General features: G+C 34.1%; 1 protein-coding gene and 1 pseudogene across 1 annotated transcript; one reads left to right on the top strand and one right to left on the bottom strand.

Moving 5' to 3' along the window:
* Positions 1-1,037: 1,037 nt before the first annotated feature.
* Positions 1,038-8,386, top strand: LOC7476832 (65-kDa microtubule-associated protein 5-like; annotated as a pseudogene).
* Positions 8,387-13,583: 5,197 nt separating this feature from the next.
* On the bottom strand, positions 13,584-16,030 carry LOC7476833 (WAT1-related protein At5g07050). The gene is made up of 7 exons (XM_002299145.4): positions 15,712-16,030; positions 15,553-15,615; positions 15,307-15,423; positions 14,926-15,175; positions 14,652-14,813; positions 14,387-14,538; positions 13,584-14,065 (listed from the first exon to the last, which is right to left on the bottom strand). The coding sequence occupies exons 1-7, from the start codon at positions 15,912-15,914 to the stop codon at positions 13,789-13,791; spliced, it is 1,224 nt and encodes a 407-aa protein (XP_002299181.1). The 5' UTR covers positions 15,915-16,030; the 3' UTR covers positions 13,584-13,788.
* Positions 16,031-16,827: the final 797 nt, after the last annotated feature.

Raw genomic sequence — 16,827 nt, 5'->3', positions numbered from 1 at the left:
TATTAATAGTATATTATATTATATTGATTCGACTTCAGAACTTAACTTGTAAAATTAACTATTTAGATCATAAACTATACTATATTTTTTTTTAAATAAATTAAAATTATTTTTTATTTAATAATATAACAATAAAAACACATTTGTAAAAATTAAATATTAAAATATTTATTTAAGAGTATAGTATTTTTATAGAATTATCCTCTTTAAGTTACTACCAGGTTTAGAAATCGCCAAAAACCTCGTATGTGTTTGTCCTTTTGTTTTTGTTGGCTACATGGTCGAAAACAAAGGTTCGCATGTCAACAAAAGGTAAGAAAATTAATAAATGCATCACAGAACAAATACCGTAAAAACATAACTATGTTAAAAACTATTGATTAAATATTAAATGTCTAATTTTTTAAAGTCCACGTGATTGGATATTTAATTTTTTTTTTGCAATTCTATATTTTTTTTAAATAAATGATATGTCGTTGAAACATATAATGTGTCGTCTGCTAATAAGATTTTTGAAATATTTTATAATTTAAATTAATATTTTATTATAGATGAGATGAGAATAATTTTACATTTCCATTAGAAATCAATCTTTTAAGTCATTTAGATTTGATTAATATGATATTAAAATTAATTCAAATTAAAATTCTGTTAAAGTCAAGTTTTTATTTATAAAAACCAAACTAAATTTAATAAATTTAATTTTTGGTACACATGCAAATAGTAGACGTGGACTTCTAGGTTAAGTATAACAATAAATGTTTTTAATAACACATTAAAAAAAATAAAAAATTGATTATAAAATAAAATAAATATACATTACCAATGATATTTAAAAAATAGTAAAGATATCGAGTCCGATGGTAGACCAAAGGAACCTTTCATCCACCTTCGCACCTGACTTGTATGAAATTCGGATCGAGTCTCCATCGGATTTACATTGTCATCGGGTATTAATAAATAGGGTAAAATTAAAAAAAAGAAAAAGAAAAAGATAAGAAAACAAAATAGAATTTGGCGCGAAACTAAATCCGAAAAGATCCGTACATCTGAATCAACAACACAAAAACAAGCAAATTCCCTGGGATCCTCTCTCCAAAATCCAGCAGCAAATCATAAAAGGCAAGAACAAAACAGACACCCGTAACACTCTCTCCGTCTCTGTATCAGTTTCTAGGGTTTCGAGTTTTTCCAAAGAATCGCACCGTTCTTTTTCCAAAATGACAGCTATGCCCCCACCTCCTCCTACCGTCTCTCCTCCTTCCACCACCTGCGCCTCCCTCCTCCACGAATTGCAGGTTCACGACTTATTTCGCTTATTTTTGAGCTAGTGATTGAAAATAAATGATTTCTATTTTATTTTATAGTAAAAAATAATGGAATCACTGATTTTAGAAGTTTGTTTTTGTGTTTTTCTTCTCAATTCTTTTATTTTACTGATTTTAATTGGTGGTTGGTAGTGTGGAACTCAAGTAATTGAATTTGAATTTTTAATTTTATTTTATTATAAAAAACAATGGAATCGCTGATTTAGAAGTTTGTTTTTGTGTTTTTCTCCTTAATTTATTTATTTTACTGATTTTCATTAGTGGTTGGTAGTGTGAAATTCAAGTAATTGAGTTTTAATTGAGTGAAATGGAAGAGATCAGACACTAATTTTGGTGAAAAAGAAGAGTTAAGAATATGTTTTGATCTATCTTTTTTTGTAGTTTTTGAGATTTATTGGTTTGTTTTTTGATTAACTGTGTTTATGCTGGTATGTAGATAATTAGGGATGAAATTGGGGAGAGTGACGGCGAAAGGGACAAGATACTCCTGCAGCTTGAGCAAGAATGCCTTAATCCAAAAAATTGAAAAAATAAATGACACGTTGCTGTCACGTGTCATTTATTAAAATAATACTAAAAAAAACAATAGAGTGTGCATCATCCGCTCTTTAAAAGAAATAAATAAGCCAGACGCTTGGGCCCGGGCTTTCCCTGAAAAGTTGAACAGAGATAAAATTTTCATATGTATATTTATTTTTTATACATTGCAGAGAAGATTATTTCTTGCTTCGGTCTTTAATCAACTCTTATTCAATTTACGAGTTCCTATATTTTTTAATCCATTTTATTAAAAAGACATCATCTTTCTATTCTTTCATTAAAATTTTTTATGATACTAGAAATTGAGTTCCTCATGCCATTGTCTTCTTCTTTCGCGTTAAAAATTAACTTGATATGCCTTCTGCAACATAGCGTGGGTGTACTTCATTCTATCTTTAAAAATTCTTACTAAATAGTGAACTGAACGTGTTCGATTGTTACTTACTGTTCTATGCATTCGTCTTGTCCAATCTTTCTGCATGTGGGGTTAATTTGAGCACTCTTTTCTTCATATGGTGTTTTGATTGGGTTATTTATTCATTTCTGTTTTGAGAAGGGAAGAGGCACACTAAAGCAGCAAATATCTGCTGTGAACCCTGTTTTGGATGAATTGAGGTTGAAGAAGCAAGAAAGGATTAAAGTTTTCTACGAGACAGAGTCGCAAATAGCTCAAATTTGTGCAGAAATAGCAGGCAATGATCGGTAAATCAATTCTGCTGATCCAGAAATTAATGAGCGTGATTTAACGTTGAAGAGATTGGAGGAACTAAAGTCACACCTTAAGGAACCACGTGATAATCACTGAAAAGTTTACCTGAAGGTCCCGCTGTTCTTCCTTTTCTAATTCTAGTTGTTGTTTTGGTAGCTTGAAAGTAGAAAAGATGTTACGTGAAATGCTAAAAATGTAGATAAAGCGCCTATAACCTATGTAGCTGGATGTATGATCACACCTCTTTTTGTCTGTATTGTGATATGCATAAATATGTGCCATGTAAATCATCTAAACTCATGTATTTTGGAGATTGATGCCAAAGCTTGAAAATGGACTGGATTGAGGTTCTAAGTTCAAGAAATTGCGTATATGAGTTTACAGGGGTTGCTACAATTCTGATGTGTGAGCATCAGTGCAATGCCTGTGGTCTACTAGCCATTGGATTTGAAATTAGTGGGTCTCCTTTTACTATTTATTTAATCCAATTACCCAAATAGCCATAGGCTTTGTGCTGATGTTCAAAGCATCGACATCCTAGACTCTCCTGAGTTTACAGTGACTGGTTAGTGTTTGTAATCCTGGACTTATACTTTAGGAGGACAGGTAGAAACCTTGAAGGTTATGAGTCAGAACACATAGAAACCTCTGTTTTTTTTTTTGTTTTTTGCCTGGGGTTCTAAAAGTCTGTAAAGTCATGTTAGGAGAATATTCATTTTGCACGAAAAACAACGTACCCTTTAGTGAATTCTTTGACAAATTTGTTTGCAGAACTTGTAATTGGAGCTTCTTCATTAATTAATTATTTGGTTTGCTTTATATTTTTGTGAATGTCAACTTCTTTACTCGTCCTGAATCCTTGACAACCTAGACAGATTTAGTGCTTTCAAGTGTGTTGCTGCTGCATATGAATATGATGATACAGTTGGCCTTGTTGGAAGTTTGAACTAAACGTTCCCTTTCCCCCCCGCTTATGTATTGTTTCATGGTTTGTTTGTTTTTTTTTTTGCACCGGGTTTGTCTTATTTTAGCTTCAAGGTCTGGGAAGAAAACTGATAGAGCAATGGGACCTCATGAACAGCCCAGTTGAGGAGAGAAAATTGGACCAAGTCACTATATTAATCTCATCCTCAGTGGATGATGTATCAAGAAAAGGTTGCCTTGCTGCTGATGTCATTGAGCAGGTTGCTTTTTTCTTTTTTTTTTTCTTACTGCCTAAATTAAGGAATCTTATATTTCATTTAAGGTTAATCCCTTTCCTTTTGAAAAAAAAAATTATATGAATTCTTAGTTATATCATTGTCAGACTGAAGTTGAAGTTGAGAGATTAAATGTTCTCAAACCCGGCAAGATGAAGAAGTTGGTGTTTAAGAAGCAAAATGAGCCGGAGGAAGTCTACAGAGGAGCTCATATGGATGTAGATAGTGATGCTGCAAGGCAGATTCTCATCAGCCTCATAGAATCTGGTTTCAACCAAAACTTCTCTTGTTTTCATTTGACTAAAATGCATGATGGCTAACGGGATTAGGTTTACATGTTAGCCTATTGAGTTTTGAGTTAGACCTTCAGTTGCTCTGGTTATTTTGGTAGCATTTTATGAAACTTGAGTTTACCTTTTGCTACAAACATGCCGACTTTTTTTCCTCCAGCAAATAACATGCCCTTCGTCTTTCTCAACTCTAACTGTTTCTGTCACCATTTGCATATGCATATTTTAATGCAGTTCATGTTCTTTGAATGCTTAATTTTGTGCCTTAAGAATATTATTTGGTATTTTTTTTAGAGTTTTTGGTACTGATTTTTTCATTAGTTTTAATATTTGTTTTTTCAGTTTGTTGATTATGTTTGAAGTGATTTATTGATTCTGTTTTAATTCGATTTTAAGACTACAAACATCTACAAAATTGCTGGATTCATGATCATCAAGATGAAATTGTTGGGGAATTCCGTCTCCCCCATGCGCGGACCGGTGGTGTACTGATAATTGCTCAAAGAAGGCTATGCACACTGAGACACAATATTTAACGTGGTTCGGCAAAACCGCCTACATCCACGGGAGAGTCCATATTGTTAGAGACAGATAGAGAAAGGATTACAACACACATGGAAGAGGAGGATCACTTCACTCAAACTCAACTCCCAGCTCTCTTGCTGCACTTGCAGCTGCTGCAATGACTGCTGTCATTGCAGCTCTCCACTTTCTCTCTTGTTTTCTACATTTCTCACCACTCTCATCTCTGTTTGCTCTACTCTCTTGCTGCCTATTTATAGGTAAGAATGGTGCCACCAGCTCCAGCTCTTCTTCAACAAAGGTGGCTGCCAACTCCAGCTCTTCTTCAACAATGGTGGCTACCAACTTTTGACATCTTAGATGGGTGCACATGGTTGGTGCAACTCCAGCTGCAGCTGCTGCAATTGTCAATGGTTGTTGCACATGAATGGCAACCAACCCAACAGACATATCTTTTCAATCTGCAATTGTTTTTAGATACACGTGCCTTTTTCTCTTACATTGAGTGTGGTTTCTTTTTGTTGTGTAATTTTGCATGACTCCAATTTACTTTATACGCTTGATTTGTTAATCCTTGTGTAATTTGAACTTTTTATCATAGGTAATGTCGATATGTCTAATCTGCTTGCGAGCATGGATGATCAAATCACAAAAGCCAACGAGCAAGCTCATAGTCGGAAGGATATCTTGGACAAAGTACAGAAATGGAAATTTGCATCCGAGGAAGAACAGTGGCTTGATGAATATGAAAAGGTAATTACTGCAAGAAATTAATTTTAATTGTCTGATTGGTGATAGACGTCATTTCTTTTGTTGTCATTTTACATCCCAGCATAGTAGCAAAAATTCACACATCAAATTGAGTCGTGTCAGGTTTCTTTTAATTTATGGGCTCAGAGGTTAGGCTTGTGGTAAGTTTTGGGAAGATTTTCAAGGCAGGTGTCCCTTGCAATGTCAATTATCCGGAGTTTCACAAGACCATACTATTTGTCATGGTGGCATCAGGGTTTTGGAGTTTGGTATTGAACAAGCCCCTTCTACATAAATGGAGGAGACATGTTTCTCGAAATTTAGTTGTTAGAAGCACTGAATTATATACTTAAATAGCTATGTATGTTCTGCTCCTATATCCTATTGTTCATGTTGGCATCATACATGGCTTTTCTGATGGCAAGTTACTGACATTCTGACACGTCTCTGATAATTATTAATAAAAATGCTCAACTTCATCTTGAAATATATTTCTGTTCCTGTAGCATATGCGAGGTTTTCATTTATTGTTTTGCCCATAAGTGTTGCCGATTCTCTGTTAAGTTTCATGATATATATACACTCTTTTAAGAGTTCAAATCATGCAAGTAACTTTGATTATCTTTATGGATGGTATTATAGGACTATGATTGCAATAACTTGCAGGTTGCAGAAATGCTTCTTATTTGAATGGGAAAAATATAAAAAGCTAGTTTTTTTCTTTTCTTTTCTCCTTATTATGAGGATGCAACGAGGCAACTTTCTTAAGTATTTTCAACAGTAATCTTTTGCCTTTCTCCCCGCTTCCCCCAACCCCGTCTTTAATTTATCACAACAAGTCAATTTGGCTGTCTGGCATACTTCCAAAGGAACTGAGAACTATTGCTTGTTCCACTGGTTGGAAATCATTGAATATTACTCTCTTTTAGAGGAAAAGTTGTTTTGAAATGGTTGCTGCTGCTGATGTTTACAATTTTTCTTTCATTGCCAGGATGATAATCGGTATGGTGCAGGAAGAGGAGCACACAAAAATCTGAAACGTGCTGAGAAAGCACGGATTCTGGCCAGCAAAACACCATGTGAGTTTATTTAACATAATGGAAATTATGTGAAAAAATAAGATGTAGAAGTGTAGAAATTCACCGAAATGATTATAGTGCAGTTTCAACATGTGTTATAAAAACATAGTTTCAAGTTTTCTAGTTTATTATGCTTGTAAATGAAATGGAGCTGAACTTTGGGAAGAAAAATATTTTCTGGTACTGGAAATGCCACCAGCTTCTAAATTGTTATTATTCCTAAGCATGTTTCTGAAGCGAACTTTTCATCCCTTGTAGGAATTTGCTTTTTCTATACTTTATCTTTCTTTGTATAGGCAGATTACAGGTAAGTGTCTTCGACATAGTAAAATTTGTCTGGCAAATGGCAATTGGTATAAATACAAACCCTGAGAAATGTGTGCAGACAGGTCATTATGTGAGATTTGAGTGGGGGAAGGCAAACAGATCAATGATTGCTACCATGTTAACGCCATAATTTTGACTATTAAAATTGTGTTACTAATAGCAATTGACAAACATGAGCATACAAAACAGCTATTCGTTACATGCAATACAATAAAATAAAATGTCAAAAACTTTTTTCGTTTCCCTATAAAATTGCTGAACCATAGGTTCCGGGTTTGTAGAATGCAGGGTTGAAAACCATGTTTGTCTTTGCTGCAAAATTCTTTATATTGTGATCAAATAGATTGTTATATTGTTTCGAGAATTGAGCTGGAACTTGTAAACTTGAATATTTTTGCTGTCTAGCTGTGGTTGAAAATTTGACTTCTATAGTTAAAGCCTGGGAAATGGAGAGAAATATCCACTTCTTATGTGACAAGGTGATTCACGAGCTTCTCTCTGCAGTTTGGTCTAGTAATAAATTACTTGAACACAATTTTACTCCCTCTTAATTGGTTTTCAAAATCCAGGCTCCCCTCTTACATACCTTAAGAGGAATATACCGTGCTAGGGCAGGAGAGGGAAGAGGAGAAGCGTCGATCTCGGGTATGCTATGTTTTCTACTCTTGCTTCGCTTTTCATTTGTGCCTGTATTTTCTAATCTTGCTCTAACCATGATGTTGGGCTCAATCAGTAAATTCCTTGGGTTTGGATCATGGAGGGTTCAATCCAAATGTAGCAAAACAGTGAAAAGAACTTGGACCAGGATGTTCAAACTACTTCTATTTTGGCATCTGAGATGCTTGAGACTTTTAAACACCCAAACTTCCTCCATGGAAAATTCAGATGCTCCATCTTCAGTCATTCATCACAGTTCTTACAGTGTGTGTGGCTAACGCAGAAAGCATATATTGCTTGGTTCATACAACACATGAACTGCTTAATTAGTCATTTATGCTGTTAATTTAATCAAGGGCCATTGGGTCTGAGCACGAAAAGTTAACGTGTGTTTGTTTTTATTGTGATTCATTTTTCAGGAGAAGAAACGTTTGCAAGAACGGTTTGCTGCTGAACAAGACACTTTATGGTTCAAGGTCAGCGGTAAAGAAGCCCTTGGGTCTGAGCACCGGTGCCAACATCATGGTCGGAACACCAACAGCACGACATGGGGGCACTCCGTTTGGCCGCCATGCAATCTCAACTGGAAAGGAACGTAGAGAGAGCAGGGCTCCTGATGTAACGCCAAAAAACTATATGTTGCACTTCCAAATGATGATTCAGTCTCCCATGAGTGCTCGTCTGCACATGCTTATGATCTGCTGTAAATGATTCCATTCAGCTAGGATGCTGGTTGCAATTAGCGATCCCTTTTGTTAATGGGAGGAAAAGTGTAAGATAGTCTACATAATAACACAAGCGCGCGTGCATGGATCAGCCTGAATTAATAGTATAATTTTCTCGCACAGTTTTGAAATTCAGTGACTTGGATTCATGCATTCTTGAAAGAGTTTGAACTCTCTTTTTTTTTCTTCGAAACAATTACTTTTTTCTTACAGTGAAATCAAGTTGCAATTGAAGTAACAAATAATTTTTCTTTTTCAAACTCTGAAATGTATGCGAAGAGATCTCGGATTTTCTATTGGAAAGATTACTTTTATTCGTGTAGCTCAAAATTTGCTAGAGAAGTGTCATTGCCTAGCTATATAAATTGAACCTTGGTTATTATTAAATCCTGTCCAGCCTAGCCAATTGATTCAGAAAACCTGTAATTCGAAACTTCATTCTGATCGGGTCTTAATTTAAACTAAAAAATACATTGATTTGGTTAAACTTTGTAGATATAATGAATTGAGTTGGCTAAATTTGATCCATATTTAAAAAAACATGAATAATTATTAGATTGATGATAAAATCAGATCCTTGATTACGAAGAATGACTAAGGATTTATTAAATTCTATTAAGTCTAATCCATATTAATTATTTATCAAATTGAATAATTCTGGTTATCAAATGATTGAAGAGCCGAAACTTATCATACTTGGTTGATATTTATAAAAAGTAAGTTGATTTTAGTGATTTATTTTCAAGAATAAAACAAAATTATTTCGATAACTCGTGAATTGATCTAACAATCTAGCATTCGGAGCATTACAACTATGAATTACTTCTATCAAGATAAGGATATGAGCCTTGAATTCAGTTCTTCTTATTAGAATGGCCAAAGAACGAAGAAGCTGTGGAGGGGGTGCATGCATGCTAAGCTCTTACTATCCAACAACGTGGTGAAAAACTCAAAATGACATGGAGATCAGGAAAGAAAACCAGGAGAGAGTTAGGTATTTCAAATCAAATGGAAGCGAGAGATCAGCAAGTCCTTGTCACAACGAGTTTCTGAGTTCCGATTCTTTTGTGTGCTTATGTTGTCAAAGGAGAGAAGAAACAAAAAACTTGGAGAAAAAGGGAGTTAGTGTGCCTGGTCAGATCCATGAACGCAACCTGCAATTCGATACTCACACCCCCTTTTCAGTGTTAAAAGCATATTATTGCTAATCCTACGCAATGAGCAAGCAAGCCACTGGGAATTACCAACACTTAGTTAATATTGTAATGTGTATGGAACCAGCTTGCTTGGCCCCTTGTCTTTTGTCAAAGAAGAATGATGAATAAAGGATTGTTACAGTGGAATCTTAACAAGGCTAAGAGTTCTTCCATAGAATTGACAGCACGAGCTAGCAGGTACAAGTTCCCTCATGTACTGTACTGTGACATCATTTGCTAGATGGATCGTGGAAGTAGAACTTGCAGCATTATCAAAACTGGATTCCTTTTAGATTAGCTTTCTTCCTCCTCTCCATTATTATGCATAGAATATATATGGCCAATAAATTCGAGGGAGATTCACTTTGTGATCAGATCTTGTTATTTTATAAGAACAAAGAGATTCCTTAATTGATAGTTATGAATAGGTGAAAATGTTGTAGTGGAAAAATGAAGGAAGACACCAAGTTTTAATTAGATGCTAGCCAACCCAAGAAACATTTCTTTACAATAAAAATCATCTTCAAGTGTTTTTACAAGCAAGCAAGAGAGGACCATTTAAACATCACTTTCTCTAGCCATACTAGTATATATATAAATTCAAAATAAATCAAACATTGAAACATACTAGCATATATTTATTTTGATGAATCTAATAACATGTCAAATTATTTTTTTTCTTTAACATGACATGATTTACGTGATAATTAAGAAATTACCAATAAAAAATATTTTGCCGTTGTTGTTTTCATCAGAAATTATGATAAAATATTTTCAACATCGAGGCACCTTTTTTTAGATGAACTATAACTTTTTTTTTAATACATGTTAAGTTAAAAGAGTGTTTGATATTGTGGTCAAAATATTATTTATCTAAAATTTATTTGTTTTTGTTTAAAATTATTTTTTAAAATGTTTCCAGATTGTTTTGACATATTGATATTAAAAATAATTTTTTTTTTAAAAATATTATTTTAATGTATTTCCGAGCGAAAAACACTTTAAAACACAATATCTATTACACTTCTAAACAAATATGGAGTATTTAAAAAAAAAAAAAACCCAAATATTAAGTAGATTATCTCCCTAAATTGGTGGTCCTACAAATAGTTAAAGAAACAGTAAAAAGGATACGAAGAATTATGTGGAGAATCGTTGTCATCACATGATGATGGACACTCGACTGAAGTGATTTCTGGTGTAGATTACATTATTTCAAGTGGGTTTATCCATCTATTTGATGAAAATGACTTCCACTACGCAATATGTCATGGTGTTTCCTACTTGGCCATCACGAAAGAAAGTTTGGGATTCTCCCTTTTGTTTTTGATAATGGGAAAGGACTATGGCTGGGGAGGATCGATCGAGATCTCTCATCAGAGACTTGGGTTTCTCTCGAATCAAGCTCGGAAATCCTCCATTGGAGAATGAAATATATGCAGTGACCCATTTCTAAATATTCAGCTAGCTTGCAAGCTTCATGCATAGCTACCAAGAATAAAATCACAAGTTGACTTGCTTGGTATTATGCGGCAAAGAATCTGTGATACAACGTCCAGCCATTTTATGACATTACATTTATGGAATATGGAATATGGAATATTGAATGAATACTTTGATATTTCTTAATTTTTTCTTGTTTTAATTAGCAAGAATCTGTCTCATTTCTTAATCAGTACTACGTGTGATACATGTGTTTTAGGTCGGGCTAAAACCTATCTTCATGTATTCATGCCTCTTCTACGTGAAATATACCAATATTTATACATTTCATGATCCAATTAATCACCTTGGTATGCAAGAAGAGAATCCAGAACACTTCAAAAAACCAGAAACTGACTATTTTTCTATAAAGAAATGTTAAGTAAACTATAATATTATCAGTACATATTCAGTTTTTTGAGGCTAAATTATTATAAATTTGATAATTGGTAGGGATTATAAATTAAATTAGTACTTAATTGGAAAAAAAGAGTGAAAAATTGGAGGACTTATTCTCAACAACTTGGCTGGTAGACTTTCAAGTTCGTATAAATATGCTTCTTGCTTAGGAAAAGTTCGTTGCATGAGAACATTCTATTAACAAAATATAATTTATAATTAAGGTCTTAAGCTTCTAGATTAAGGTTTTAATGGAAGATTTTTTTCCTAAAAAAAATATATTATTCATTGATGCCTAGCTAGCTTGATCATGGCATCCGTATATCATCTCTTTCGAAATCAAACCCCAGTTAAATTAGAGTGTGTGTGTGTGAGAAAACTGAATTGAAAGCTAGGGCTCCTCGTGAGATTCAAAGAAGGTTTTGATGGACTTCGATTCTTTAGTCTTTTTAGCAAACGTCAAATCAGTTCTTGAATTATTTAATGATTCTCAATTTTAGTTTATTATAACTTTTAGTTAATTTTTTTATTGATTCTTTAATTAATATTTTTTTAATTATATCCTTCCATCTAAATTTTTTACAATTTAATATTTGGCCAAAAAATTGTAAAACAAATTTAAAGATCAAACCCAGAAGGAGATAAATCAAGAGAAGGGAAGGATTTTCAAAGGTAAATTGTTGGTCCACTAAATTACTCTTTGCACTTGTAAGGAAATCACAAGGTAAAATTGTCTTATAGAGAGTTTGAGCTAAAAAAACAAATACTCTCTTAATTAAGAAGCCTAATTTTACATTAGTGATTATCAATTTAATTTATAACGTAGCGTAGGTTATATAATTACTTCTCTATCCTACTAACTACTAGATTTAATCCTCTTAATATCTACCCATGGGGTCCTGACGGAGCGGTTAGGCGCGCTCTCGTCGCTTACGAGGTCTGGGGTTCGACCCCTCTCTTCGTCTGCAGCCGGCCCTTTGGGGAGCACTTGCCACCCGGTGCGCAAAGGGATTAGTTTGGGCCAGCGCTCAGGATACCCTTGGTTCTACCAAAAAAAATAATCCTCTTAATATCTGATTGATTATGATTCTAGAGTTCTATCTAGGTAAAATAAAAATAAAAATAAAATTGTGTGTGCCTTACAATTAAATATTCCTCCTGCAGCACACTCAAGAAAGTTCATATATGAATAAATGACCTTGATTTTTGAAGACTTTCTCTGGAAAAATTGTTTTTGTTTTTAGTATTGCAGTAATTTTTGTTTTTGAGTGCATATCAAAAACGTGTTTAATTTGAAAAAATTATCAAAATAATATATTTTTAGTGTTTTCTGATGAAATTAATGTGTTAATGTAAATAATATAAAAATAATTATTATTATTTTGATACATTTTCAAGCGAAAAACACCTTACACCACAATATCAAACACACATTAATTCAATTATAACAAAATAAAAAGAAAGAAAAACACTCCAAGCAACACAAATGTTTTTGTGTTACGTTCTATTTCTTAAGATGCGTTTCAAATTACTCTTCACTTGAAAAAGACATTAAATTTATGCATTTTGATGTGTTTATGAATAATCTTGATATGTCGATGTGCTGATATTAAAAATAAAAATAATAAATAAATATTATTTTAATATATTTTTAATTACAAAATATTTTTAAAATATGCTACAATACCCCCAAAAACAGATCGAGACTTCTAATGCCCAGTGGGGGAGGCAAACACCAATAAATAGCGATACATAGGTCCCAAGTGGCGACCTAGCTCCACTAGCTAGCCAAAGTTTATCTAACATAACATTTTGATCAAGAACCCTCGTTCCCATTTCCATAGAATGGAATCTGTGGTAGTGATTTTCTTGTCAGCATCCACAATATCCTTGTACTCTAATGCTAGGAAATTGGAGAAATTTAAGATCGAGAAGAAACTAACTTAAAGCAATATTGCATAGATCAAAGATCTTTAATTATACTTTTTAATGGTGTCCAAATTGTATCTCACCATGGCATCATCAAGACATGAGATCCTATGCTTTCTTTCATGTGGAATCAGATGCAAGAACATGGCTGCAATTAAGATTCTGAGGACATATATATAGCCAGCCGAGGACTGATCTGATACGTATAAAAATAAGTCAACCACTGGTATTCGTTCTTTAAGTAGTGGAATCTACATCAGATGTCTGCAACTCTGCCACGTTTAAATCATACCAGTATCAGAAATTTATGATCATCAGTGAGACACAGTGACAAGATCTTTGTAAAAGAGATTTAGTTTGTGATTCATGAAAAAGTGTATTCGAGAAACGGTGGATAGAAATGTTTTTTTTTTATCGCGAGACAGTCAGTAATCTAAATTACGCTGTAGAGTTACCTTACTCTTATCATATTCATATGATCATGATAAATACTAACATTAATTATCGTACAATATCTTATAAAAACAAAGTAAAAAGAAGATGAAACACAACAAAACCCCATATTTATATCACTTTAAAAAAGATCATAACAAAAATGGGGGATTCAAAAAGGACAAAAAAATAATGCCAACCCCCGGCCATTTATCACATCATCATCAGGCTCTTGGCTCCTGGTTCTCTTTGATTGGAAGGCCTGGTAGGGCCATGGGCATGCTCATGGCCGTTGCAGAGAAATTGCTGATGGCGGGTTTTGCTTTTTGCAACTTAACTTCATTTGCTTCAATATCTTCTATCACTAGCATTGAATTGCCATTTCCTTGAACACCCTTTACTGGTTCTGGTATCTCCTCCGGGTCGATCTCCATTTTCTCCTTGTGCTTCCCCCACAGGACTGAGTACAGGCCTATGACTATCAGGACTGAACCAACAATACTGCACCATACCAAAGTACTTCAGCTAATTAGTTGTAAGTAAATTAATCAAGGGAAACCATTTAAATAATCTAAGAATTCAATGATGATAATCATGTAGTATAATTAATACTAAATTGGTATTAATAAAATAAAGAATTTTGTACTTAATGAGAGATTCCATCGAGACTTATGAGTAAAAAGTGATCACAACAATATGCTTCCCTAGATAAAGATGCTATGCCAGTTTGGATACTACTAAGGAATAAAGGGTATGTAGATGCATGCATGCATGATAATAATAATAATAAAAAAAAATATCAAGTGAAAGGAGGAAAATTACCCTCCAAGGAATATTTTTTCTGCCAAGATGAAGGAGCCCATGATGGCAACAATGATCATCATCAAGGGGCTAAAGGCAGTAGCAAAAACTGGACCTTTCTTCTTTATCACTATTCCTTGGACATAGTATGAGATGCTCGATGTCACAATCCCCTAAACATTGGAAAAGAAGTAAAAAAAGCAGCGCATAACCTCGTCAATATTTCCTAAACAAATCTCAAAGACAAAAAGTGTGTGTGTGTGTGTGTAAAGAGAGAGAGTATTACAGCATAGGCAGCAGCAAGTAGGTTCATGTCCCAGCCAATTGCCCAAACAGAGGGCTTGTGCTCCATCACAAATGTCACGGCAATAGCTTGCAGGGTTCCAATGAAGCACATAAGTGATGTGAGAGAAAGCTGGTGGTTCTTGTATGTCTTCAATGCTTTGGTCTATCATGTGATCATAAAGATTAATTACTTTCATGAATTTGTAAAGAAGAAGAAGAAGAAAAATCACAGGACCCTTGCGGATCTTCTTTTCAGTTCTTGCATCATCACTTACTTGCAAAACAAACAAGGAAGACCAGGCAAGAGTAGCAATGATAAGAAAAATGGAGCCCTTAAACCAGTCTTTGTCAGTTGTTCCTGTGGTATCAGTCACAAAGGATTTACGTGGATGGATATGCTTAGACCACAGCATCTCTACAATAGGACCCTTGTACAAGGTCATCAACATTGCCCCAGCAACTGTCACTGCAGTTCCCACCAGCTTTGCTTGGCACCTCACTTTCTTCATGTCCAGTTTCTCCATCCTATGTACACAATAACAAATCCAGAATCTCTTTAATTAGAGAGAATCCTAACATCAATTTAACAGTACTGCCGAACAAGAATCCTAATAATTAAAGTCATAGCAGGAAGCATGTTGGTTTGATATGCTTACCGGAATATGACAGCCATGACAAATGTCATAGCAGGAAGCATGTTGCTCATTGCACAGGAGAAAGTTGGGGAAGTGAACTTCAGCCCAGCATAGTAAAAGTTCTGGTCTATCACAGGTCTATCAAATGAAAATAAAACTTGATTTCAGCACCAAGGCACATAAAGCATATAGCATAGCTAGTGACACATGCATTTGTAAACCATGCCATGATTAATATTGAACAAGAAATGTTTAGCAGGGACTAACCCAAGAAGGGCAAGGACAAATATCTGCATGAAAACAGGGAAGGTGATCCTCGGTTGCATTTTCCTGAAATGCAACAGATATTTCGTAAGGATAAAAGAAGAAACTCGAAAGTTATGCTCAAATACTAAACAAAAACCATGTATGAGTCTTGATTTAAACCTCTCAAAAATCAGAGCAAATGGAGCTATGACTGCAGTGGCAATGGCATGGCGATAAACCACGAGGACATAGTGGCTCATACCACGGTTAAGTGACACTTTTGTTATAATATTCATGCCGGCATAACCAAACTGTAAAGAGATCATGGCAAAGTAGGGTTTTGAACTCTCAAGGAACTTGCTGCAACACCCTAGGTTCTTCATTTTCCTTGGACACAGATGGGATTCTTTTAGCTATAGTAGAAAGGAAGCTGGAAGAGATCGAGGAAGGGTACAACTCGAGAAGGTTGTGTTTCTCCCTAGGAAAACACTAGCTAGTCACGTATTTATAATAGAGTGGAGGGAACTTTCTCTTTTGCAAGAGCATGGATGTGAAAATAGTGCATTTAATTTGAAAAATAATAAAATAAAAATAATTCTAAAATAAATTTGATTTAATATCCAGACTTAAATTAACTCGAATGTTTTAAACCTCTAAAACTATTAGTTAAAAAAAAAAACTAGATTTTTTCATTTACTCAAATCTAAATTATGTTTTGAATTCGAAACAGAGAGGATATAATAACACTTAAAGAAAATCATAATTATCCATTAATTTTTGTTTTTGGCTCCGAGAGGGAAAGGGCTAAGGTGGGGTACGCGTGGCAGCAGTGAGTAGTGAGTATCTGAGTCACCTTCCTAATGGTTGGTGATGTAAGGCCACAGTGCCTTATAATTGGAGGGCAATCTTTCTTTTTTGATAGATTGTTAGAAAAGATGAAATATATATATATATAAGGGAAAGTGGGGGTGGGCTACCTTGACACCCATGTAAATTGCTGTTTTTGTAGTTCAAAATATTTTTAAAAAAGTTAATTTTTTTTGTTTTAAATTAATATTTTTTCGGTATTTTCAGATTATTTTGATGTGCTGATGTCAAAAATAATTTTTTAAAAATAAAAAAATATTATTTTGATGCATTTCTGAGTAAAAAACATGCATTTTAAAAAGCAACCGCAATCACACTAACAAACAGGCTGCATGGACAATGAATATCAAATCAAGACCGTTGGATCAATGGACCTCCCAAAGTACATCATGCAACATTCATTTTTCATGGCAAATCAAGAAGTAGTTA

The sequence above is a fragment of the Populus trichocarpa genome, chromosome 1, assembly GCF_000002775.5.
Source record: "Populus trichocarpa isolate Nisqually-1 chromosome 1, P.trichocarpa_v4.1, whole genome shotgun sequence".
In the NCBI taxonomy this organism is placed as follows: Eukaryota; Viridiplantae; Streptophyta; class Magnoliopsida; order Malpighiales; family Salicaceae; genus Populus; species Populus trichocarpa.
Note: the sequence above shows the minus strand (reverse complement) of the source record. Positions and strands in the feature narration are given on the sequence as shown.